Source organism: Oncorhynchus mykiss, chromosome 17 (genome assembly GCF_013265735.2).
Source record: "Oncorhynchus mykiss isolate Arlee chromosome 17, USDA_OmykA_1.1, whole genome shotgun sequence".
NCBI classification, from domain to species: Eukaryota; Metazoa; Chordata; class Actinopteri; order Salmoniformes; family Salmonidae; genus Oncorhynchus; species Oncorhynchus mykiss.
The window spans coordinates 81,107,589-81,132,039 of record NC_048581.1 but is presented as its reverse complement, the minus strand read 5'-3'; the positions used below and the strand labels follow the sequence as shown (position 1 = coordinate 81,132,039).

General features: G+C 43.5%; 1 protein-coding gene across 2 annotated transcripts in view; it reads left to right on the top strand.

The window, feature by feature from the left end:
- The window catches only part of LOC110494690 (potassium voltage-gated channel subfamily D member 3-like), a 122,171-nt gene extending 106,590 nt beyond the window's left edge, over window positions 1-15,581 (top strand). The window contains exons 4-8 of one of the 2 annotated variants that reach the window (XM_021569982.2): window positions 6,390-6,494; window positions 9,372-9,404; window positions 9,932-10,024; window positions 12,935-13,188; window positions 14,491-15,581. In XM_021569982.2, coding sequence (XP_021425657.2) covers window positions 6,390-6,494; window positions 9,372-9,404; window positions 9,932-10,024; window positions 12,935-13,188; window positions 14,491-14,719 — 714 coding nt within the window. In that variant the 3' untranslated portion in view covers window positions 14,720-15,581. The remainder of the gene's footprint in view (window positions 1-6,389; window positions 6,495-9,371; window positions 9,405-9,931; window positions 10,025-12,934; window positions 13,189-14,490) is intronic. The other variant, XM_021569984.2, reaches the window with a different exon arrangement.
- Window positions 15,582-24,451: the final 8,870 nt, after the last annotated feature.

The following is a 24,451-nucleotide window of genomic DNA, read 5'->3' as shown; positions in this document are numbered from 1 at the left end:
GGTTACACTCCTCAGATTACACTCCTCAGGTTACACTCCTCAGGTTACACTCCCGAGGTTACACTCCCCAGGTTACACTCCCCAGGTTACACTCCCCAGGTTACACTCCTGAGGTCACATTCCTGTGGTTACACTCCTGAGGTCAAATGTTAAGGCAAATAACTGGTGTGTGCTTTCCTATGGTTTCTACAGTGAGTAGCATTGTCATTTTATCTTCTAACACTGCAGTGGAAATGTCATAGACACGGTGCTAATCAGTCTCTAAAGACTGTCCCTGACGACCCCTACCCCCTACCTCCTGCCCCGTACCTGCTAACAGTTATTACTCTCTTGTGCCAGGCTTCTGAAATGTGTACCACATGCACCTTCAAACTGGGCACACACTGGTTGAATCAACGTTGTTTCCATTTCATTCCTATGAAATTTCATTGAACCAACGTGGAATAGATGTTGAACTGACATCTGTGCCCGGTGGGTTGGTCCACGTGCGCTGACGAGCCAGAGCGGGTGTCTCTCAAATTAGCTGTCTTCACCTCTCCCTCCCCCTCATCAGTCTTCCTCCCCGATTTAATAGCGGGCTGGCTGCTCCAGGCTCCCAGTACAATTAGCTGGCTGTCTGGGGCCAACACTGTAAAAAAACAGACTTCTCATGTATCCTATCCTGTCTTCCTCATCCTAGTACAGACCTTTAACTTCATCTAGCAGACAGGCGGATAGTTATTCTATTTTCATTGCTAAGTAAGGTACAATAATATGTAAGAAGGGTACTAAGATGGTATTGTTACGCATCAACCCTGTGTGGCGGGCTCCCCTAACACACCATCCCATTTACTCTAACTGAGGGTCGCCACTAGCTTGACCAGCTACACAAAGAGGACAAGTAGAACTTTGTGGCGCGTCTTATTCACTGGTGAAATGTTACTGAAGCCCAGAGTCATGGCAGCAAAGGTTTTATTTTAGTGTAACACAAATCACAAATCTAGTTGCTAGAGCAATAGGGAAGGCTCTCACCCACAGCACAGCAGGTTCTGACTGGGCTGGGGTCACGGTGTTAATGGCACAGCAAAGTTAAGTGGTGCCATACAGAGAGAGACAGTGTGCCATCAGGGCCAGAGAGAGAGTGTGTCGTCAGGGCCAGCGAGACAGTGTGCCGTCAGGGCCAGAGAGCGACAGTGTGCTGTCAGGACCAGAGAGAGACAGTGTGCCGTCAAGGCCAGAGAGAGACAGTGTGCCGTCAGGGCCATAGAGAGACAGTCTGTCGTCAGGGCAGTGTGCCGTCAGGGCCAGAGAGCGACAGTGTGCTGTCAGGACCAGAGAGAGACAGTGTGCCGTCAAGGCCAGAGAGAGACAGTGTGCCGTCAGGGCCATAGAGAGACAGTGTGCCTTCAGGGCCAGAGAGCGACAGTGTGCTGTCAGGACCAGAGAGAGACAGTGTCCCGTCAAGGCCAGAGAGAGACAGTGTGCCGTCAGGGCCATAGAGAGACAGTGTGCCTTCAGGGCCAGAGAGACAGTGTGCCATCAGGGCCAGAGAGAGACAGTCTGTCGTCAGGGTAGTGTGCCGTCAGGGCCATAGAGAGACAGTGTGCCGTCAGGGCCAGAGAGAGACAGTGTGCCGTCAGGGCCATAGAGAGACAGTGTGCCGTCAGGGCCAGAGAGAGACAGTGTGCCGTCAGGGCCAGAGAGAGACAGTGTGCCGTCAGGGCCAGAGAGAGACAGTGTGCCGTCAGGGCCAGAGAGAGACAGTCTGTCGTCAGGGTAGTGTGCCGTCAGGGCCATAGAGAGACAGTGTGCCGTCAGGGCCAGAGAGAGACAGTGTGCCGTCGGGGCCAGAGAGAGACAGTGTGCCGTCAGGGCCAGAGAGAGACAGTGTGCCGTCAGGGCCAGAGAGAGACAGTGTGCCGTCAGGGCCAGAGAGAGACAGTGTGCCGTCAGGGCCAGAGAGAGACAGTGTGCCGTCAGGGCCAGAGAGAGACAGTGTGCCGTCAGGGCCAGAGAGAGACAGTGTGCCGTCAGGGCCAGAGAGAGACAGTGTGCCGTCAGGGCCAGAGAGAGACAGTGTGCCGTCAGGGCCAGAGAGAGACAGTGTGCCGTCAGGGCCAGAGAGACAGTGTGCCATCAGGGCCAGAGAGAGACAGTGTGCCATCAGGGCCAGAGAGAGACAGTGTGCCGTCAGGGCCAGAGAGAGACAGTGTGTCGTCAGGGCAAGAGAGACAGTGTGCCGTCAGGGCCAGAGAGAGCCAGTGTGTCGTCAGGGCCAGAGAGACAGTGTGTCGTCAGGGCCAGAGAGAGACAGTGTGTCGTCAGGGCCAGAGAGACAGTGTGCCGTCAGGGCCAGAGAGAGACAGTGTGTCGTCAGGGCCAGAGAGAGACAGTGTGCCGTCAGGGCCAGAGAGAGACAGTGTGCCGTCAGGGCCAGAGAGAGACAGTGTGTCGTCAGGGCCAGAGAGACAGTGTGCCGTCAGGGCCAGAGAGAGACAGTGTGTCGTCAGGGCCAGAGAGACAGTGTGCCGTCAGGGCCAGAGAGAGACAGTGTGCCGTCAGGGCCAGAGAGACAGTGTGCCGTCAGGCGCAGAGAGAGACAGTTTGTCATCAGGGCCAGAGAGAGACAGTGTGCCGTCAGGGCCAGAGAGAGACAGTGTGCCATCAGGGCCAGAGAGAGACAGTGTGCCGTCAGGGCCAGAGAGAGACAGTGTGCCGTCAGGGCCAGAGAGAGACAGTGTGTTGTCAGGGCCAGAGAGACAGTGTGTCGTCAGGGCCAGAGAGACAGTGTGTCGTCAGGGCCAGAGAGAGACAGTGTGTCGTCAGGGCCAGAGAGAGACAGTGTGTCGTCAGGGCCAGAGAGACAGTGTGCCGTCAGGGCCAGAGAGAGACAGTGTGTCGTCAGGGCCAGAGAGACAGTGTGCCGTCAGGGCCAGAGAGAGACAGTGTGCCGTCAGGGCCAGAGAGAGACAGTGTGTCGTCGGGGCCAGAGAGACAGTGTGCCGTCAGGGCCAGAGAGAGACAGTGTGTTTCAGTGCCAGAGAGAGACAGTGTGTCGTCAGGGCCAGAGAGACAGTGTGTCGTCAGGGCCAGAGAGAGACGGTGTGTCGTCAGGGCCAGAGAGAGACAGTGTGCCGTCAGGGCCAGAGAGAGACAGTGTGCCGTCAGGGCCAGAGAGAGACAGTGTGTCTCAGTGCCAGAGAGAGACAGTGTGTTGTCAGGGCCAGAGAGAGACAGTGTGTCTCAGTGCCAGAGAGACAGTGTGCCGTCAGGGCCAGAGAGAGACAGTGTGCCGTCACGGCCAGAGAGAGACAGTGTGCCTCAGTGCATATCACCCATATTTCCAATGCCTCCTTTCAGTTAGATACTGCTCCAGTTTTTCATTTATTCATTTCAGTTTTTCCTACATCAACTGAAGCCTTTCATCAAGTAAAGCGAATGACATGAGACAGGCAGCCTGCTCACTTAAGTGACATGTCCTATATATCCCACTGTTCCCGGATCTGTTTGTGCTGTCTTGTCAATGACATAGGCGTTGGCAAGATAGTACAAACAGATCTGGGACCAGGCTACAGGTTCTGGCACAGTCACACATATCCACACGCTCTGTAATCCCCAAGGACAGCACAGGTTGTCTCACAGGTTGAATCACCAAACCTCTAAACCAGCAAATGGGTTTCATTACATCACAGGAGTCTTCTGGGAGAAGTGATGCTCCAACTCTTTTTCGGATTTCTAAAGTGTGTTTGTGCAAAGCGTTCGCTCGGATCAATGTAAAATAAATTACACTCACCTTGAACGATTGAAAAGCACATTAGACTGTTACAGTGCCGTTTGAAAGTATTCAGACCCCTTGACTTTTTGCACATTTTCTTACGTTACAGCCTTATTCTAATCTTGATTAAATAGTTTTTCTTCCTCATCAATCTACACACAATACCCCATCATCACAAAGCAAAACAGGATTTTTGATTTTTTTTGCTAATTTATATATTTAAAAAACAGATATCAAATGTATTCAGATCTTTTCAGACCTTTTACTCTGTACTTTGTTGAAGCACCTTTGGCAGCTATTACAGCCTCAATTATTTTTGGGTATGACGCTACAAGCTTGGCACACCTGTATTTGGGGAGTTTCTCCCATTCTTCTCTGCAGATCCTCTCAAGCTCTGACAGGTTGAATGGGGATGGTTTCTGCACAACTATTTTCATGTCTCTTCAAAGATGTTCGATCAGGTTCAAGTCCGTGCTCTTGGCTGGGCCACTCAAGGAAATTCAGAGACTTGCCCCGAAGCCACTCCTGCGTTGTCGTGGCTGTGTGCTTAGGGTCGTTGTCCTGTTGGAAGGTTGAACCTTAACCCCAGTCGGAGGTCCTGAGCGCTCTGGAGCAAGTTTTCATCAAGGAACTCTCTGTACTTTGCTCCGTTCATCTTTGCCTCGATCCTGACTAGTTTCCAAGTCCCTGCCACTGATAAAAACATCCCCAAACACCTCCATGCTTTACCGTAGTGATGCTGCCACCTCCATGCTTTACCGTAGTGATGGTGCCACCTCCATGCTTTACCGTAGTGATGCTGCCACCTCCATGCTTTACCGTAGTGATGGTGCCACCTCCATGCTTTACCGTAGTGATGGTGCCACCTCCATGCTTTACCGTAGTGATGGTGCCACCTCCATGCTTTACCGTAGTGATGGTGCCACCTCCATGCTTTACCGTAGTGATGCTGCCACCTCCATGCTTTACCGTAGTGATGGTGCCAGGTTTCCTGCAGATGTGACACTTTACATTCAGACCAGAGAATCTTGTTGCTCATGGTCTGAGAGTCTTTAGGTGCTATTTGGCAAACTCCAAGCGGGCTTTTACTGAGGAGGGGCTTCCGACTGGCCGCTCTACTATAAAGGCCTGATTGGTGGAGTGCTGCAGAGATGGTTGTCCTTCTGGAAAGTTCTCCCATCTCCACACAGGAACTCTAGAGCTTTGTCACCTCCCTGACCAAGGCCCTTCTCCCCCGATTGCTCAGTTTGGCCAGGAGGCCAGCTCAAGAATGATCAATGGAAACAGGATGCACCTGAGCTCAATTTCAACCTTATTTTTTAAAATCCATTTTAGAATATGGCTGTAACTTAACAAAATGTGGAAAAAGTCAAGGGGTCTGAATACTTTCCAAAGGTAGTCACTTGAATATCACCTTTTTTTTTTCTCTGTCAGATGTCCTCTGTGATCTCGATGTACTTTTTTATTAACCAATAACTTGACTTATGATTCCGTCATAGAGATGGAGAATGAATCAAAACGACAATATATAAAGAGACTATGAGAGGAAAACCTGCTGCTTTAGCTACAAGGGAGACTGGGGCTGAAGGAGACTGGGGAGAGGGAGACTGGGGAGAGGGAGACTGGGGCTGAAGGAGACTGGGGAGAGGGAGACTGGGGAGAGGGAGACTGGGGCTGAAGGAGACTGGGGAGAGGGAGACTGGGGAGAGGGAGACTGGGGAGAGGGAGACTGGGGCTGAAGGAGACTGGGGAGAGGGAGACTGGGGAGAGGGAGACTGGGGCTGAAGGAGACTGGGGAGAGGGAGACTGGGGAGAGGGAGACTGGGGCTGAAGGAGACTTGGGAGAGGGAGACTGGGGAGAGGGAGACTGGGGCTGAAGGAGACTGGGGAGAGGGAGACTGGGGAGAGGGAGACTGGGGCTGAAGGAGACTGGGGAGAGGGAGACTGGGGAGAGGGAGACTGGGGCTGAAGGAGACTTGGGAGAGGGAGACTGGGGCTGAAGGAGACTGGGGAGAGGGAGACTGGGGAGAGGGAGACTGGGGCTGAAGGATAGCTTGATTCATTGTGATATGAACAGGACTGAAAAAAGAGATGAATCACCTACATTTACCTGTACTTACTGTATAGCAGTTTCATAAGTCACAGACACACCAAGATCAAGGAAAGATCTCTAGGATTTAGAACAAGAGAGAACTTTTGAAGTCCTGCATGGATTGACAGACTCAAAACTCACCTACCATAATGTCCTTCATCATGCTCTTCATCATCTTTATCACCATTTCAATGTTTGTACACTGATTGGCAGCAAGTTTTAATTGCTTATTTTTAATTTCCATCTACAATTAGCTTCTGTTTTTCTTTTTTTGTGTATAGTTATTCCCCACCAAGGATCCATTGGAAGTGCCTCAGTATCCTACTAAAAACAGAAATTGCACTAACATGAAATAGATCATAATAGCTAACATGAAATAGATCGAACCATAGGAAACTCTAAACCCTTTCAAGCCATAATAATACGAGTCATCATTTTACATCATCCAGGGAAGGGGTGATGAGGCTGCACATTCTCAACATTAGATGATAAGACATTTCTCATCCTTGTCTGGTTCTGACACGTTAACCTCTCCCCACACAGAAAGCCAGACTGGCCAGGATAAGAATAGCCCAGGCGGGCAGCTCCTGCACGGGATTCCTTCAGAGCAAACGCAACGACCTCCTCAACGACCTGCTGGAGCTCACGGTAAGCCTCCCATTTGACCTCTGAGGGCCCAAGACTGCATTAGCCCACTGAGCTAAAGGACCCAGTCCTAGTTTGAAATATACACATGTCACCAACTAGGTTTGAACCCAGGATGTGTGCACCAAATGGTGAATACCACAAGGCTGAGTTAGCCCACTGAGCTAAAGCTCAAGCATGTCTGTTTTAGTGCTCATTGCTGTCTGTGTTAGTGCTCTCTACTGTCTGTGTTAGTGCTCTCTGCTGTCTGTGTTAGTACTCTCTGCTGTCTGTTTTAGTGCTCTCTGCTGTCTGTTTTAGTGCTCTCTGCTGTCAGTTTTAGTGTTCTCTGCTGTCAGTTTTAGTGCTCTCTGCTGTCTGTGTTAGTGCTCTCTGCTGTCAGTTTTAGTGCTCTCTGCTGTCTGTTTTAGTCCTCTCTATTGTCAGTTTTAGTGCTCTCTGCTGTCTGTTTTAGTGCTCTCTGCTGTCTTTTTTAGTGCTCTCTGCTGTCTGTTTTAGTGCTCTCTGCTGTCTGTTTTAGTGCTCTCTGCTGTCTTTTTTAGCGATCTCTGCTGTCTGTTTTAGCGATCTCTGCTGTCTGTTTTAGCGATCTCTGCTGTCTGTTTTAGTGCTCTCTGATGTCAGTTTTAGTGCTCTCTGCTGTCAGTTTTAGTGCTCTCTATTGTCAGTTTTAGTGCTCTCTATTGTCAGTTTTCGTTCTCTGCTGTCTGCTTTAGTGCTCTCTGCTGTCTGTTTTAGTGCTCTCTGCTGTCAGTTTTAGTGCTCTCTATTGTCAGTTTTAGTGCTCTCTGCTGTCTGTTTTAGTGCTCTCTGCTGTCTGTTTTAGCTCTCTGCTGTCAGTTTTAGTGCTCTCTGCTGTCAGTTTTAGTGCTCTCTGCTGTCTGTTTTAGTGCTCTCTGCTGTCTGTTTTAGCTCTCTGCTGTCAGTTTTAGTGCTCTCTGCTGTCAGTTTTAGCTCTCTCTGTTGTCTTGTGTCTTCTTTCAGTTCACAAGTCTGTTGTGTCTTGTTTTCCAGGTAATGAAGCCTAGTCAGGCATGTTGTCTTCTCTGTAGCCCTAATTAAACATGGTCAGACGGGAAAAGGAAAACTGTTATTGTGTTTGTGTCACTCTTTGTTATTGTCCATGAATGTGCTGGCTGCTACATTGAAAGATTACAGTAGCAAATGGCTCTAAATTATGCCATCGATTTAGAAGGCTTTAGTATGCATTGTGGGCTGTTGTAGGATAAATTAAATTATATTGGTATTAATGTTATGGGATGAATTGAAATATGGTAGTAATCATGTTGTGGGAGAAATTAAACGATAGCGGTGCATCACAGCAGGCATTTATGGACAAATGTTCCATATCTCTTCACTTCTTCACCATTTAGGGAGCGGTGGATGGATTACCATAATAAATGGCACAGACTGACATGACTGGCATTCTCTCAGCAACACTCTGGTTAACTGTGGCAAGGCCTGAAATCCCTCTATGGCTACTGGGCTCCTGAGTGGCGCAGCAGTCTAAGGCACTGCATCTCAGTGCAAGAGGTGTCAATGCAGTTTCTGGTTCACATCTGGCTGTGATTGGGAGTCCTGTAGGGCGGTGCACAACTGGCCCAGTGTTTTCTGGGTTTGGATGGTGGAAAGGCTGTCATTGTAAATAAGACTTTATTCTTAACTGACTTGCCTAGTTAAATAAAGGTTACATTAAAAATAAATACTGTGTAATAGACTTGGAGCACAAAGTGCATGTGCGTTTAGGAAGAGCAAAAAGTATGATAGAAAGCTGAAGCATTCAGAGGCTTCATTTAGTTAGTTGTTTTACTGTGGCTGTGATACGGCTGCCAGCGCTCTGGCACTTTGAATTACTGTCATGTCACCGCAGTCAGTCAGTGCTGTGTGGGCACACATACTGTAGCTGGAAGAAGAACTGGCAAACTCTGTCCTCTACACATTTTGGGAAGATTGTCTCCCCTTGTGGTTTTTCTCAGTCAGATGACAAGCTTTGTTTGGTTTTATCTTCTTGGTAATTTGTTTGCTAGTACCCCACACATCAACAAGCAAAAGAAACTCACAGGAGATAGGCTATACTTCCAGATGAATTCATCCAACTGAAAAACCTTCATAGAGTAATCCTTCAAAGGAATGCTGTGTTAACTGTCCACTGAACTGACTGTGTGTGAAATTTGAATGAGAGTAAATGGAACAGATCTCTGTTGATCGAGACAAAAGTATTTCCAGCTATTGTGCAATGTTGTGCCTAGCACCATTTGTTACAAACAGGAGGTATGTCTGCATATTCTTGTTAAAATGTGTTTTACTGTAATTGTTGTTGAAACAGTTCAATGTTTAACTGCTAGATCAAGTTATGTTTCATGAAAATTGTAGAGAATGGGGGGCCTCCCGAGTGGCGCATCACTACAGACCTGGGTTCGATCCCAGGCTGTGTCACAACCAGCCGTGACCGGGAGTCCCATAGGGCAACGCACAATTGGCTCAGCGTCGTCCAGGTTAGGGGAGGGTTTGGCCGGGAGTGCTTTACTTAGCTCATCGCGCTCTAGCGACTCCTTGTGGCGGGTCGGGCGCCTGCAGGCTGACTTTGGTCATCAGTTGGACGGTGTTTCCTCCAGGTTAAGCAGGCAGGTGTTAAGAAGCGCGGTTTGGCGGGTCATGTTACAGAGGACGCATGACTCGACCTTCGCCTCTCCCGACCCCGTTGGGGAGTTGCAGCAATGAGACAAGATCGCAATTGGATATCACGAAATTGGGGAGAAAAAGGGGGTAAAATACAAACAAAAAATATTGTAAAGAAATTGATCCATATGAGAAGTAAAGCCATTTCTGTCTTCATTTTTTTCTGTCGCTGTCTCTTCTCTCCTCTTCAACTCTCTGAAGCAACAACCTTACAAGCAAAACAATATCCACCAGGTATTTAATCAGCCATCACATGAGGTTACAATGAAAAACTACACATGCAACATCCTCAATCCACTTGAATTCTGTCAGCAAAGACTAATCTTAACCCTACCTGTCTGGTAGATATTGAGACAAAATAATGAGACAAAATGCCTTGAGCTCAATTGGCTAATCCACACACTTGTACCATTGTACAGATGTAGGATCTTAATTAGATCACTCTTTTGTTGTTGATAATTTTCCTGCAGACTTGTTGTGTATTTGAGGTTTAAAAAGGCTTCTAAATTTAGCTATTTCCATGTTAAAATTTTAGACTTGATTTGCTCAAACGAAAAATGTATCAACCCTAAAAAGAAATGTGTTAATTATAATCCACATAATAATTTGTGTTTCCTGTTGCTGCAGGATTATTTTCCTGCTGTAGCAGATTGACTCAAATTAAGATGCTACATCTGTATGCCATGTATGTGACTGTTAAAAATGTTTGTATTGTATGTTTTTCTATGTGTTTTTGTGTGTTTCTGTGTGTCTCCACTAAGGGCTCAGACGATGAGGAACTGCTGCTCAGCAAGAGCATGTCATTATTAGAGAGTCAACACCACCATCTATTGCACTGTCTGGAGAAGACCACTGTGAGTCTCTAGTCCAACCATACTATATGACGAGAAAACCATACTCTAACCATACTCTAACATACTATATGACTACAAAATCATAATATAACCATACTCTAACATACTGTATGACTAGAAAACCATACTCTAACATAGTCTGGCTAGAAAACCATACTCTAACCATATTCTAACATACTCAATGACTAGAAAACCATACTCTAACATATTCTATGCCTAGAAAACCATACTCTAACCATATTCTAACATACTCAATGAATAGAAAACCATACTCTAACCATATTCTAACATACTCAATGAATAGAAAACCCTACTCTAACCATATTCTAACATACTCAATGACTAGAAAACCATACTCTAACCATATTCTAACATACTCAATGAATAGAAAACCCTACTCTAACCATATTCTAACATACTCAATGACTAGAAAACCATACTCTAACCATATTCTAACATACTCAATGACTAGAAAACCATACTCTAACCATATTCTAACATACTCAATGACTAGAAAACCATACTCTAACATATTCTATGCCTAGAAAACCATACTCTAACCATATTCTAACATACTCAATGAATAGAAAACCATACTCTAACCATATTCTAACATACTCAATGAATAGAAAACCATACTCTAACCATATTCTAACATACTCAATGACTAGAAAACCATACTCTAACCATATTCTAACATACTCAATGACTAGAAAACCATACTCTAACCATATTCTAACATACTCAATGACTAGAAAACCATACTCTAACCATATTCTAACATACTCAATGACTAGAAAACCATACTCTAACCATATTCTAACATACTCAATGACTAGAAAACCATACTCTAACCATATTCTAACATACTCAATGAATAGAAAACCATACTCTAACCATATTCTAACATACTCAATGACTAGAAAACCATACTCTAACCATATTCTAACATACTCAATGACTAGAAAACCATACTCTAACCCAGGGCTCTCTAATTCTGTTCCTGGAGAGCTACAGTCCTGTAGTTTATTTTGCTCCAACTCTGATCTAGTTACAACTGGAGTTAGAGCAAAAACCTACAGGAGGGTATTTTTCCGGAAACAGGGTTGGAGAGCCATGCGTCTAACCATACTCTAATATACTCTATGACTAGAAAACCATAGTCTAGCCATACTCTGGCATATTTGTCAGGATTCCTCTGTAAAAAATGTTTCATGATAAATATAGTTTTATTCGTTATTCAAATAAAGGAAACATTTTATCCAATGTTGTTATCGAGAGGAGTTGACATGCCCCACACCTTATAACTATTCTGTCACCATATAAACCTAATGACAACTAGTATGTCACCATATAAACCTAATGACAACTATTCTGTCACCGTATAAACCTAATGACAACTATTCTGTCACCATATAAACCTCATAACAACTATTCTGTCACGATATAAACCTAATAACAACTATTCTGTCACTATATAAACAACTATTATGTCACCATATAAACCTCATAACAACTATTCTGTCACGATATAAACCTAATAACAACTATTCTGTCACCATATAAACGTAATGACAACTATTCTGTCACCATATAAACCTAATGATAACTATTCTGTCACCATATAAACCTAATGACAACTATTCTGTCACCATATAAACCTAATAACAACTATTCTATCACTATATAAACAACTATTATGTCACCATATAAACCTAATGACAACTATTCTGTCACCATATAAACCTAATGACAACTATTCTGTCACCATATAAACCTAATGACAACTATTCTGTCACCGTATAAACCTAATGACAACTATTTTATCACTATTTAACCTAATAACAACTATGTCGCTATATAAACCTAATGACAACTATTCTGTCACTATGTAAACCTAATGACAACTATTCTATAACTATTTAACCTAATAACAACTATTCTATAACTATTTAACCTCATAACAACTATTCCATAACTATTTAACCTCATAACAACTATTATGTCACCATATAAACCTAATGACAACTATTCTGTCACCATATAAACCTAATTACAACTATTCTGTCACTATATAAACCTAATAACAACTATTCTGTCACTATATAAACAACTATTATGTCACTATATAAACAACTATTATGTCACTATATAAACCTTATAACAACTATTATGTCACTATATAAACAACTATTATGTCACTATATAAACCTAATAACAGCTATTCTGTCACTATTTAACCTAATAACTATTCTGTCACTATATAAAACTAATGACAACTATTCTATCACTATTTAACCTAATAACTATTCTGTCACCATATAAACCTAATAACAGCTATTCTATCACTATTTAACCTAATAACTATTCTGTCACTACATAAACCTAATGCCAACTATTCTATCACTGTTTAACCTAATAACAACTATTCTGTCACCATATAAACCTAATGACAACTATTCTATCACTATATAAACAACTATTATGTCACCATATAAACCTAATGACAACTATTCTGTCACCATATAAACCTAATGACAACTATTCTGTCACCATATAAACCTAATGACAACTATTCTGTCACCGTATAAACCTAATGACAACTATTTTATCACTATTTAACCTAATAACAACTATGTCGCTATATAAACCTAATGACAACTATTCTGTCACTATGTAAACCTAATGACAACTATTCTATAACTATTTAACCTAATAACAACTATTCTATAACTATTTAACCTCATAACAACTATTCCATAATTATTTAACCTCATAACAACTATTATGTCACCATATAAACCTAATGACAACTATTCTGTCACTATATAAACCTAATATATTCACATCTATAGGGTGAATATGTAATCGAGTGAGCAGCATCTGTCTTTTAATGTCACTCCTCTGCAGGCCCATGAGTTTATGGATGAGCAGCTGTATGAACAGAACTGTCTGGAGACCACGGTCCAGAGCTACACCTCCCGTAGCCCCTCCCTCTCCAGCCAGGACAGGCCCATAGGCACCTGCTGTACCCGCCGGGTGAAGAGGAGCTCCCCCCTGCCCAACTCCAGCATGCCCCTCCAGCCCAGCCATCAGCATGGGCCGCTACAGGAGCTCAGCGCCCTCCGCATCCAGTGCGGGGACAAGCTACCCCCCACCACCAGGTTAGAGACTGCAGGCAGCCAGGCACAGGGAGACAGGTTGAATACGCTCTTGGCATCTTTTTAAAGTTATCCAAAGTGTTTGACACGGTTGATCATGGAAATATTACTTTAGAAATTGCATTATTACGGTTTTCATGATTATACATATAATTGGATATATAGTTATGTTTATTATAGAGAACAATTTGTTTAGTCAAATGGCTGTGCATCTACCATGGCCAAGATATCCTGCGGTGTGCCACAGGCAGTGGTGGATTTAGGTATAGGTGACATGGGCAGACACCCAGGGAGTCATCTTGCCTGGGGCGGCACGGGGCGCCTGCACCAAAAAAATCTGAATGGTGGGGGGGGGGAGCCATACAAGCTAGAACCGCCACTGGCCACAGGTTTCGATAATTTCGATTCCTAAGATATATCAATGATCTTGCTGCTGTGTCTCCTACTCTACTTTACATTCTCTTTTCTGATGATACCAATTTGATTTTATCACACAACCATTTTTATTCACTAATTAATGAAGCCAACTCAGGTATGGACACATTTTCTGAATGGTTCCAGATAAACAGATGATCTTTAAATGTTAAAAGGAAAGTCCTGCTTTATTGTATTCACTAGTAAGAATAAGAATTAAAACATTTTTTTTAAACAAGTCACATCCACTAGAGTTCTAAGTGATGAAAAATGATCATGGAAAGATCATATTCAATTTGTCAGTAGCAAAGTGATGAAATCTGTTGGTATCATCAGAAAGATTAGTGGTTTGGTACATCAGGCTTGCTTCCTAACTCTATACTTTTGCTTAATTTACCCATCTCTCATTTACTGTAATATTGTCTGGGCCGGTACATTTTTTTTGTTCGTATTGTACGTTCCTGCACACCGTTTTACCAGTTTTTTATCTGTACTGTTTTGTCTTTCACTTATTTTCTTTGGTGTGAATAAATAAAACCTAAACCCTATCCATTGCAGGTTGTATCCAATCCAAGTTTCCTCTCCTTAGGCACAGGTCCACAATCAACTTTAACTGGACTTAGCTGATCTTAAATCATGGTGCAACTTCATCATACTCGGCACAGACATGCATCATGCACACATGGAGTCCCCATAGAAAACACTAGATGGCGGTGCAGGGTTGTATCTAGCACTTTTGTTACAAGTTGTTGGGCCATTTGTAAAAGTACAGTACTTTTACAGTATTATTCCACCCTCTCCCTCTGTCTGACTGTCTCTCTCTATCTTTCTTACTCTGTCTTTCTCTCTCTCTCTTGCTCTCTATACTCTCTGTCTCTCTCTCTCTCTCAGTCGCTCTAGTCTCAACATGAAGACAGACGAGGTGGGTCTGTTCAACTGCAAGGGCGGTCAGATCACCACGGCGATCATCAGCATCCCCACGCCCCACTCTGCCACCCCGGACGGGGACGGTCTTCACGGACCCCCCCAGCGCAGACCCCCTCCTCCCCCCACCGGCCCAGAGGCCGCCAGTATTAACACCACAGCCAGCTCCACTGTCTTCAAAGTGTCCGCTCTGTGACTGTGTGACTCACCCACTCGACAGACTGACTGAGCAGGAGGAGAGGTGAAGAGAGGCTTTCACTAGAACTCTACCTTGAAGGACCCCTGTCGCCCGTTTCAGAGATAGAGAAATGGGAGAGAACTCCCCGTGTACCAAGGAGTATACAGCCTTTTAGGCAGCAAGGGGATAGGCTATACTGAGTGAAATGCTGCACGTCAGCTGATGGTAGAGTAGGCTACGATATGCCATTTTCCTAAAACGGGCCAGTATGTGTGCATTTTGGGATTATGACAGGACAAAGGAAGTCACTGTGTCTTTGTGCACTTCGCACCTACATATTATTGTTTTGATCTGCCTACAGCTAAACCCTGAATGTCTGAAAGATGAGGATGAAGACACCTATCAATGTTTTAACTTTAGGTTGTTAGGTCTTCTTTATGTTTTGTGTTGTCTTATCTATTTTCCGTGTGTGTGAGTGTGTGTGTGTGTGTGTGTGTGTGTGTGTGTGTGTGTGTGTGTGTGTGTGTGTGTGTGTGTGTGTGTGTGTGTGTGTGTCTGTGTGTGTGTGTGTGTGTGTGTGTGTGTGTGTGTGTGTGTGTGTGTGTGTGTGTGTGTGCGTGTGTGTGTGTGTGGTACTTTTATGAAATGTTCATATTTTAGTGGGTTATAACCTTACATTTCCATCTATCCACAATGTCCTTAAAATCTAAACAACATAAATGCCTACTAGTACTCTGACAAATGTTCCATCAGACACGCTACAGTACTGCTGCTTTCCCAAATCTGTCTCTCTCTCTCTCGCTATCTCTCTGTCTCTCTCTCTCTCCCTTGCTCTCACTCGTTCTCTCTCAATTTCAATTTAAGGGGCGTTATTGGCATGGGAAACATATGTTTACATTGCCAAAGCAAGTGAAATGGATAAACAAACGTGAAATAAACAATAAAAAGTGAACAGTAAATATTACACAAGTCCTCTCTCTCTCTGTCTCTCTCTCTGTCTCTCACTATCGCTCCCTCTATCGCTCTCTCTATATCTCCCTCTCCCTCGCTCTATCTCTGTCTCTCTCTCTTTCTCTTCCAAACTGTCTTCATGTTTAAGACTTTAGCAGTTTAGTTGTTGTTGTTTCAGTTCAAGACAGTATAATCACCATGGCAACAATGAATGTCCATGTCAATGCCCTACTGTGATGTGAACAGGCCTCCTCTACATGTTACATTAACTGTTGTCCATTGGAGGTCCATGCTGTAGGTGCCTGGTGTTTTGGAATAGCTTGTGACTACTTGCCAAGATGTGCTACAGTAAAATTATAACAGATAAACAAGTATTTTGTTTTCATTTTTTTGTGTAAATTATTATTTTACTCTGTAGGTTTTTGAATAATGAAAATGAAAATACCATGTACCATTCAAGGTATCTGTATGTTTTTGTATTGACTTTGTGTACTCAGCCATGTGGTAGACAGAGGTAAGGACATACTGTCATAAAATCGCCACCTAATCCATTGTTGTGAGTCAATATGTAATGTGGATGTTAAAAATAGATGTTTTAACATGTTGACCATGTCACGTGAAAAGATTAGTAAAGTTCATATCAATGGGTTACTACAAACACCTATCTATTGGAGGGTGGTTCTTAACAATCCCAATGTGTCTCCATGCTGGTTGAGGCCTTGTCACATTTACCACACCCTTTAAAGAACGCTGTTCACTCATCTGGTTAACAACTGGGTCCATAATGTTTAATGTGTAGGAGTTTTTCCTGGTCATATGAGCTGACCAAGCTGTCCAAGGGCTCTATTCAGTGTGTATCGCTGAACTGTTAAATGATTGACATCTGTGAAAGTCATTTCCGATTGAGCCGACATGCAGCGTTTACCGTGAATTAAGTCTTCACGGACATTGCCTTTAATTGTCAATCGCGCTATAAAGCTGAACTTCCGCGATACGGATTGAATAGAGCCCAAGTTATAGTCTATGACTAGGGCATGGAGTTTTTCATTTGCCCAAGTAATGCGAATTCAACAGTAGACCTAGTACACATTCTGTGTACTGTTTCATGCTTAGCGAGGGCATCGAGATTACAAAGCTAACCTCTACAGAAAGCAGTGATGAAGTCTCATTCCTGTCTTGTGATGGGAAGATAATGGACACATTTATCCACCTGAGACAGAATGGAAAAGGTCGCTTGTCAAAAAGTCTTTGTGTTGTCGTTTGTTTCCTCCTTAGGTTTGGGTCTTTTTTAATCAAGTTTTTCTGTCTGCTCCTATTCTCTGTTTTTCTGTCTGCTCCGTATTCTGTTTTTCTGTCTGCTCCGTATTCTGTTTTTCTGTCTGCTCCGTATTCTGGTTTTCTGTCTGCTCCGTATTCTGTTTTTCTGTCTGCTCCGTGCTCTCTGATTTTCTGTCTGCTCCGTATTCTCTGTTTTTCTGTCTGCTCCGTATTCTGTTTTTCTGTCTGCTCCGTATTCTGTTTTTCTGTCTGCTCCGTATTCTCTGTTTTTCTGTCTGCTCTGTATTCTCTGTTTTTCTGTCTGCTACGTATTCTCTGTTTTTCTGTCTGCTCCGTATTCTGTTTTTCTGTCTGCTCTGTATTCTCTGTTTTTCTGTCTGCTCTGTATTCTCTGTTTTTCTGTCTGCTCCGTATTCTCTGTTTTTCTGTCTGCTCCGTATTCTGTTTTTCTGTCTGCTCTGTTTTTCTGTCTGCTCCTATTCTGTTTTTCTGTCTGCTCCGTATTCTCTGTTTTTCTGTCTGCTCCGTATTCTGTTTTTCTGTCTGCCCTGTTTTTCTGTCTGCTCCTATTCTCTGTTTTTCTGTCTGCTCCGTATTCTGTTTTTCTGTCTGCTCCTATTCTCTGTTTTTCTGTCTGCTCCGTATTCTGTTTTTCTGTCTGCTCCTATTCTCTGTTTTTCTGTCTGCTCCGTATTCTGTTTTTCTGTCTGCTCCGTATTCTCTGTTTTTCTGTCTGCTCTGTATTCTCTGTTTTTCTGTCTGCTCCGTGCTCTCTGTTTTTCTGTCTGCTCTGTATTCTCTGTTTTTCTGTCTGCTCCTTTTCTCTGTTTTTCTGTCTGCTCTGTATTCTCTGTTTTTCTGTCTGCTCTGTATTCTCTGTTTTTCTGTCTGCTCCGTATTCTCTGTTTTTCTTTCTGCTCTGTATTCTCTGTTTTTCTGTCTGCTCCGTATTCTCTGTTTTTCTGTCTGCTCCGTGCTCTCTGTTTTTCTGTCTGCTCCGTATTCTCTGTTTTTCTGTCTGCTCTGTATTCTCTGTTTTTCTGTCTGCTCCGTATTCTCTGTTTTTCTGTCTGCTCCGTATTCTCTGTTTTTCTGTCTGCTCCGTATTCTCTGTTTTTCTGTCTGCTCCGTATTCTCTGTTTTTCTGTCTGCTCCGTGCTCTCTGTTTTTCTGTCTGCTCCGTATTCTCTGTTTTTCTGTCTGCTCTGTATTCTCTGTTTTTCTGTCTGCTCTGTATTCTCTGTTTTTCTGTCTGCTCCGTATTCTCTGTTTTTCTGTCTGCTCCTATTCTCTGTTTTTCTGTCTGCTCTGTAATCTCTGTTTGTCTGTCTGCTCCGTGCTCTCTGTTTCTCTGTCTGCTCCGTGCTCTCTGTTGTTCTGTCTGCTCTGTATTCTCTGTTTTTCTGTCTGCCCCGTGCTCTCTGTTTTTCTGTCTGCTCCGTGCTCTCTGTTTTTCTGTTTGCTCCTATTCTCTGTTTTTCTGTCTGCCCCGTGCTCTCTGTTTTTCTGTCTGCTCTGCATTCTCTGTTTTTCTGTCTGCTCTTTATTCTCTGTTTTTCTGTCTGCTCCGTGCTCTCTGTTTTTCTGTCTGCTCCGTATTCTCTGTTTTTCTTTCTGCTCTGTATTCTCTGTTTTTCTGTCTGCTCCGTATTCTCTGATTTTCTGTCTGCTCCGTATTCTCTGTTTTTCTGTCTGCTCCGTATTCTCTGTTTTTCTGTCTGCTCCGTGCTCTCTGTTTTTCTGTCTGCTCTGTATTCTCTGTTTTTCTGTCTGCTCCGTATTCTCTGTTTTTCTGTCTGCTCTGTATTCTCTGTTTTTCTGTCTGCTCCGTATTCTCTGTTTTTCTGTCTGCTCCGTGCTCTCTGTTTTTCTGTCTGCTCTGTATTCTCTGTTTTTCTGTCTGCTCCCTATTCTCTGTTTTTCTGTCTGCTCCATATTCTCTGTTTTTCTGTCTGCTCCGTGCTCTCTGATTTTCTGTCTGCTCCGTATTCTCTGTCTGCTCCGTATTCTGTTTTTCTGTCTGCTCCGTATTCTGTTGTTCTGTCTGCTCTGTGCTCTCTGTTGTTCTGTCTGCTCCGTGTTCTGTTTTTCTGTCTGCTCCTTATTCTCTGTTTTTCTGTCTGCTCCGTATTCTCTGTTTTTCTGTCTGCTCCGTGCTCTCTGTTTTTCTGTCTGCTCCGTATTCTCTGTTTTTCTGTCTGCTCTGTATTCTCTGTTTTTCTGTCTGCTCCGTATTCTCTGTTTTTCTGTCTGCTCCTATTCTCTGTTTTTCTGTCTGCTCTGTAATCTCTGTTTGTCTGTCTGCTCCGTGCTCACTGTTTTTCTGTCTGCTCCGTGCTCTCTGTTGTTCTGTCTGCTCTGTATTCTCTGTTTTTCTGTCTGCCCCGTGCTCTCTGTTTTTCTGTCTGCTCCGTATTCTCTGTTTTTCTGTCTGCTCTGTATTCTCTGTTTTTCTGTTTGCTCCGTGCTCTCTGTTTTTCTGTTTGCTCCTATTCTCTGTTTTTCTGTCTGCTCTGTATTCTCTGTTTTTCTGTCTGCTCTGTGCTCTCTGTTTTTCTGTCTGCTCTGTATTCTCTGTTTTTCTGTCTGCTCCGTGCTCTCTGTTTTTCTGTCTGCTCCGTGCTCTCTGTTTTTCTGTCTACACTGTATTCTCTGTTTTTCTGTCTGCTCCGTATTCTCTGTTTTTCTGTCTACACTGTAATCTCTGTTTTTCTGTCTACACTGTATTCTCTGTTTTTCTGTCTGCTCCGTGCTCTCTGTTTTTCTGTCTGCTCCGTATTCTCTGATTTTCTGTCTGCTCCGTATTCTCAGTTTTTCTGTCTGCTCCGTATTCTCTGTTTTTCTGTCTGCTCCGTATTCTCTGATTTTCTGTCTGCTCCGTATTCTCAGTTTTTCTGTCTGCTCCGTATTCTCTGTTTTTCTGTCTGCTCCGTGCTCTCTGTTTTTCTGTCTGCTCCGTATTCTCTGTTTTTCTGTCTGCTCCGTATTCTCTGTTTTTCTGTCTGCTCCGTATTCTCTGTTTTTCTGTCTGCTCTGTATTCTCTGTTTTTCTGTCTGCTCCGTATTCTCTGTTTTTCTGTCTGCTCCGTGCTCTCTGTTTTTCTGTCTGCTCCGTATTCTCTGTTTTTCTGTCTGCTCCGTATTCTCTGTTTTTCTGTCTGCTCCGTATTCTCAGTTTTTCTGTCTGCTCTGTATTCTCTGTTTTTCTGTCTGCTCCTATTCTCTGTTTTTCTGTCTGCTCCGTGCTCTCTGTTTTTCTGTCTGCTCCGTATTCTCAGTTTTTCTGTCTGCTCTGTATTCTCTGTTTTTCTGTCTGCTCCTATTCTCTGTTTTTCTGTCTGCTCCGTATTCTCTGTTTTTCTGTCTGCTCCGTATTCTCTGTTTTTCTGTCTGCTCCGTGCTCTCTGTTTTTCTGTCTGCTCCGTATTCTCTGTTTTTCTGTCTGCTCCGTATTCTCTGTTTTTCTGTCTGCTCCGTATTCTCTGTTTTTCTGTCTGCTCTGTATTCTCTGTTTTTCTGTCTGCTCCGTATTCTCTGTTTTTCTGTCTGCTCCGTGCTCTCTGTTTTTCTGTCTGCTCCGTATTCTCTGTTTTTCTGTCTGCTCCGTATTCTCTGTTTTTCTGTCTGCTCCGTATTCTCAGTTTTTCTGTCTGCTCTGTATTCTCTGTTTTTCTGTCTGCTCCTATTCTCTGTTTTTCTGTCTGCTCCGTGCTCTCTGTTTTTCTGTCTGCTCCGTATTCTCAGTTTTTCTGTCTGCTCTTTATTCTCTGTTTTTCTGTCTGCTCCTATTCTCTGTTTTTCTGTCTGCTCCGTATTCTCTGTTTTTCTGTCTGCTCCGTATTCTCTGTTTTTCTGTCTGCTCCGTATTCTGTTTTTCTGTCTGCTCCGTATTCTCTGTTTTTCTGTCTGCTCCGTATTCTCTGTTTTTCTGTCTGCTCCTATTCTCTGTTTTTCTGTCTGCTCTGTATTCTCTGTTTTTCTGTCTGCTCCGTATTCTCTGTTTTTCTGTCTGCTCCGTATTCTCTGTTTTTCTGTCTCCTCCGTATTCTCTGTTTTTCTGTCTGCTCCGTATTCTCTGTTTTTCTGTCTGCTCCTATTCTCTGTTTTTCTGTCTGCTCCGTGCTCTCTGTTTTTCTGTCTGCTCCGTATTCTCAGTTTTTCTGTCTGCTCTGTATTCTCTGTTTTTCTGTCTGCTCCTATTCTCTGTTTTTCTGTCTGCTCCGTATTCTCTGTTTTTCTGTCTGCTCCGTATTCTCTGTTTTTCTGTCTGCTCCGTATTCTCTGTTTTTCTGTCTGCTCCGTATTCTCTGTTTTTCTGTCTGCTCCTATTCTCTGTTTTTCTGTCTGCTCCGTGCTCTCTGTTTTTCTGTCTGCTCCGTATTCTCAGTTTTTCTGTCTGCTCTGTATTCTCTGTTTTTCTGTCTGCTCCTATTCTCTGTTTTTCTGTCTGCTCTGTATTCTCTGTTTTTCTGTCTGCTCCGTGCTCTCTGTTTTTCTGTCTGCTCCGTATTCTCTGTTTTTCTGTCTGCTCCGTGCTCTCTGTTTTTCTGTCTGCTCCGTATTCTCTGTTTTTCTGTCTGCTCCGTATTCTCTGTTTTTCTGTCTGCTCCGTGCTCTCTGTTTTTCTGTCTGCTCCGTGCTCTCTGTTTTTCTGTCTGCTCCATATTATCTGTCCGATGGTGTTTATCACGTGACTTTGTCTATGTGTCATAATGACTATAAAGTAGTGTCAGATAAAGATATTTCATCTGCCACCCAAACCTGGCTTGTGAGCTTTCTTTTCGTGAACAGTTGTGGACATTTCCATGTCATTTTTCACACATGAAGTTGGTACAAAGAACTACAACAGAGAAGTAATGAGACATATTAATGCAGCTCATATCACGTGTTCTGTTCTTCAGGTGCTTAACATCCTGCCTCATTAAAAGTGAATAGGTTCATTCCTCAAGCTGGCTGTTGTTACCCTGAGTGAAACCACATCGGAAGCAGATTGAGCCATATGGCAGTTTGCAGGTGAACTAAAGGACAAAAACATTAATTCTACTCACTTTTGCTATATGCACCCAGTCTTTCAATACAGATGTGATAGCGTGTATCACATCATTTGTGATATGACAGGCTTATGATTTCTTGGTTGTCCCTCCCCATTCTCTATTTAAATGTATACAATCGCATATGCCCAAAACTCAATGGCTGCATTAACACAGGCAGCCCAATTCTGATCTTTTTTCCACTAGTTGGTCTTTTGACCAATCATCAGATCTGTTTTTACATCAGATCTTTTTCGGAGCTGATCTGGTTGTTCAAAAGACCAATTAGTGAGAGAGAAAAATCAGAATTGGGGCTGCCTGTCTAAACACAGCCTACATGGCCAGATTGTGGTTAACTTGAAGGTGTGACCAGAGACGGAAGAGGAAGCTAACTAAGTAGACGAGACCCAGTTGCTATCGCATTGGTGCCAATGGTAGAGCCACCCCATAAGTAGAGTGGAATTGTGACCATTTCTTTCAATGGTACATGGCCTGAGTAAGACATCTTCATTTATCAATCATCTTTGGTGGGACCACACAACTACTGAGCAGCTTGCTAAGTTTATGAGAGAGAAAAGTGAAGAGGAGTTGGTGAGTGCCACAAGTTGAGGCAATGATTAGAAGTTATTACTAGCAGAGGCATATACGGTTATTTTACAAGTGCATTTCTTCTTGGTGGTTCAAATGCTGAAATTCTTGGTTGAAATGGTTACACTTTACCTTCAATGTAAAATAGTGCAATGAGAATCATATAGCACTCTGATATTATTATAAGTTATTCCAATGACAGCCACAAGGGGTCAGGTTAGGCCTGTCTTCAACCATTGAGCCAGCGTTGCTACATTTTAGAAAGCAGCTTGCGGAGATCATATTAATTTCAAAACAAGGTAACATCCGATCAGTCCTTATCTTCTCCCTTAATCCCTTCATGAGAGTTACAGTGACAGTCGACGATGATGAGGAGAAACTGTGCAAGACAATGATGGCACATTGGGACAATTTTGCTCGCACTGGGTGAGCACTCACTCCAACATAAACAATAGTACATGGAATTGGGTGTGAAGCGGATGGTTGACCAGAAACTGAAGACAAGATGCACTGCCCAGTACTCAACTCAATAACCACTAGAAGCAACAAGAAGACCGACTGTAAAATGCAAGTTCATCTTGCAAACATATTAGCAAAATACCATAGAAACAAGAGCATCTCTAGCATCATACCATAATAACAACAGGGATCTCCCTCTCTCTCTCTAGCATAATACCATATTAACAATTGCGATCTCTCGCTCTCTCTCTAGCATAATACCATATTAACAATGGCGATCTCTCTCTCTCTCTCTCTAGCATAATACCATATTAACAATTGCGATCTCTCGCTCTCTCTCTAGCATAATACCATATTAACAATGGCGATCTCTCTCTCTCTCTCTCTAGCATAATACCATATTAACAACGGTGATCTCTCTCTCTCTCTCTAGCATAATACCATATTAACAACAGGGATCTCTCTCTCTCTCTAGCATAATACCATATTAACAATGGTGATCTCTCTCTCTCTCTCTAGCATAATTCCATATTAACAATGGCGATCTCTCTCAATTCATTTAAATTCAATTTGCTTTATTGGCATGACGTAACAATGTACATATTGCCAAAACTTATTTTGGATATTTACAATGTAAAAATGAGAATCAAAATTGTCAACGAGACAACAGTAACAACAATAAGCAAGTGTCAAAATAACCATACATTTAACAATAACAATACGCATACAGTAAAGCACATGTGCAGGTTGATTGGTCTGTCAGACACTGTCCCTCAACTTATGGCGGGCGGCAATGTAGTGCGCTGCCAACCCACAGCTCTCTGCGTCCTCCCCCAACAGGACAGGTATCCTACTCTGATTAGAGAGGTCTTTGAAACCTTGAAAAGGGGTTTCAAATTTGGGGAAATGACACTCTCTAATTGTTTTATATTTTTTACATTTTGTCGGGAAATGCAGCTCCGTCTCAGGTTCTGCTGTTGTTCAGTGGTTGCACAGCCTTTCCTCTACAGGGAGCCAGGTTCTGCTGTGGTGCAGTGGTTGCACAGCCTTTCCTCTACAGGGAGCCAGGTTCTGCTGTGGTGCAGTGGTTGCACAGCCTTTCCTCTACAGGGAGCCAGGGTTTCCTGTGTCTACCCTTCTCAATGGCAAGGCTGTGCTCACTGAGCCTGTACTTTGTCAAGGTTTTTCTAAGGTTTTGATCAGTAACCATGGTCAAATAGTGTACTGTCAATTTAGGGCCAGATAGCACTGCATTTTACTTTGTGTTTGTGCTTGTGTTTCCCAATAAGCAATATAGTTTTGTTTTGACTGTGTTGTAATTTGGTTTATCTTGATTGATTGGATGTTCTGGTCCTGAGGCTTCAGTGTGTTAGTAGAACAGGTTTGTGAACTCAGCCCCAGGACCAGCTGGATGAGGGGACTCTTTTCTTTGCTCAGCTCTTGG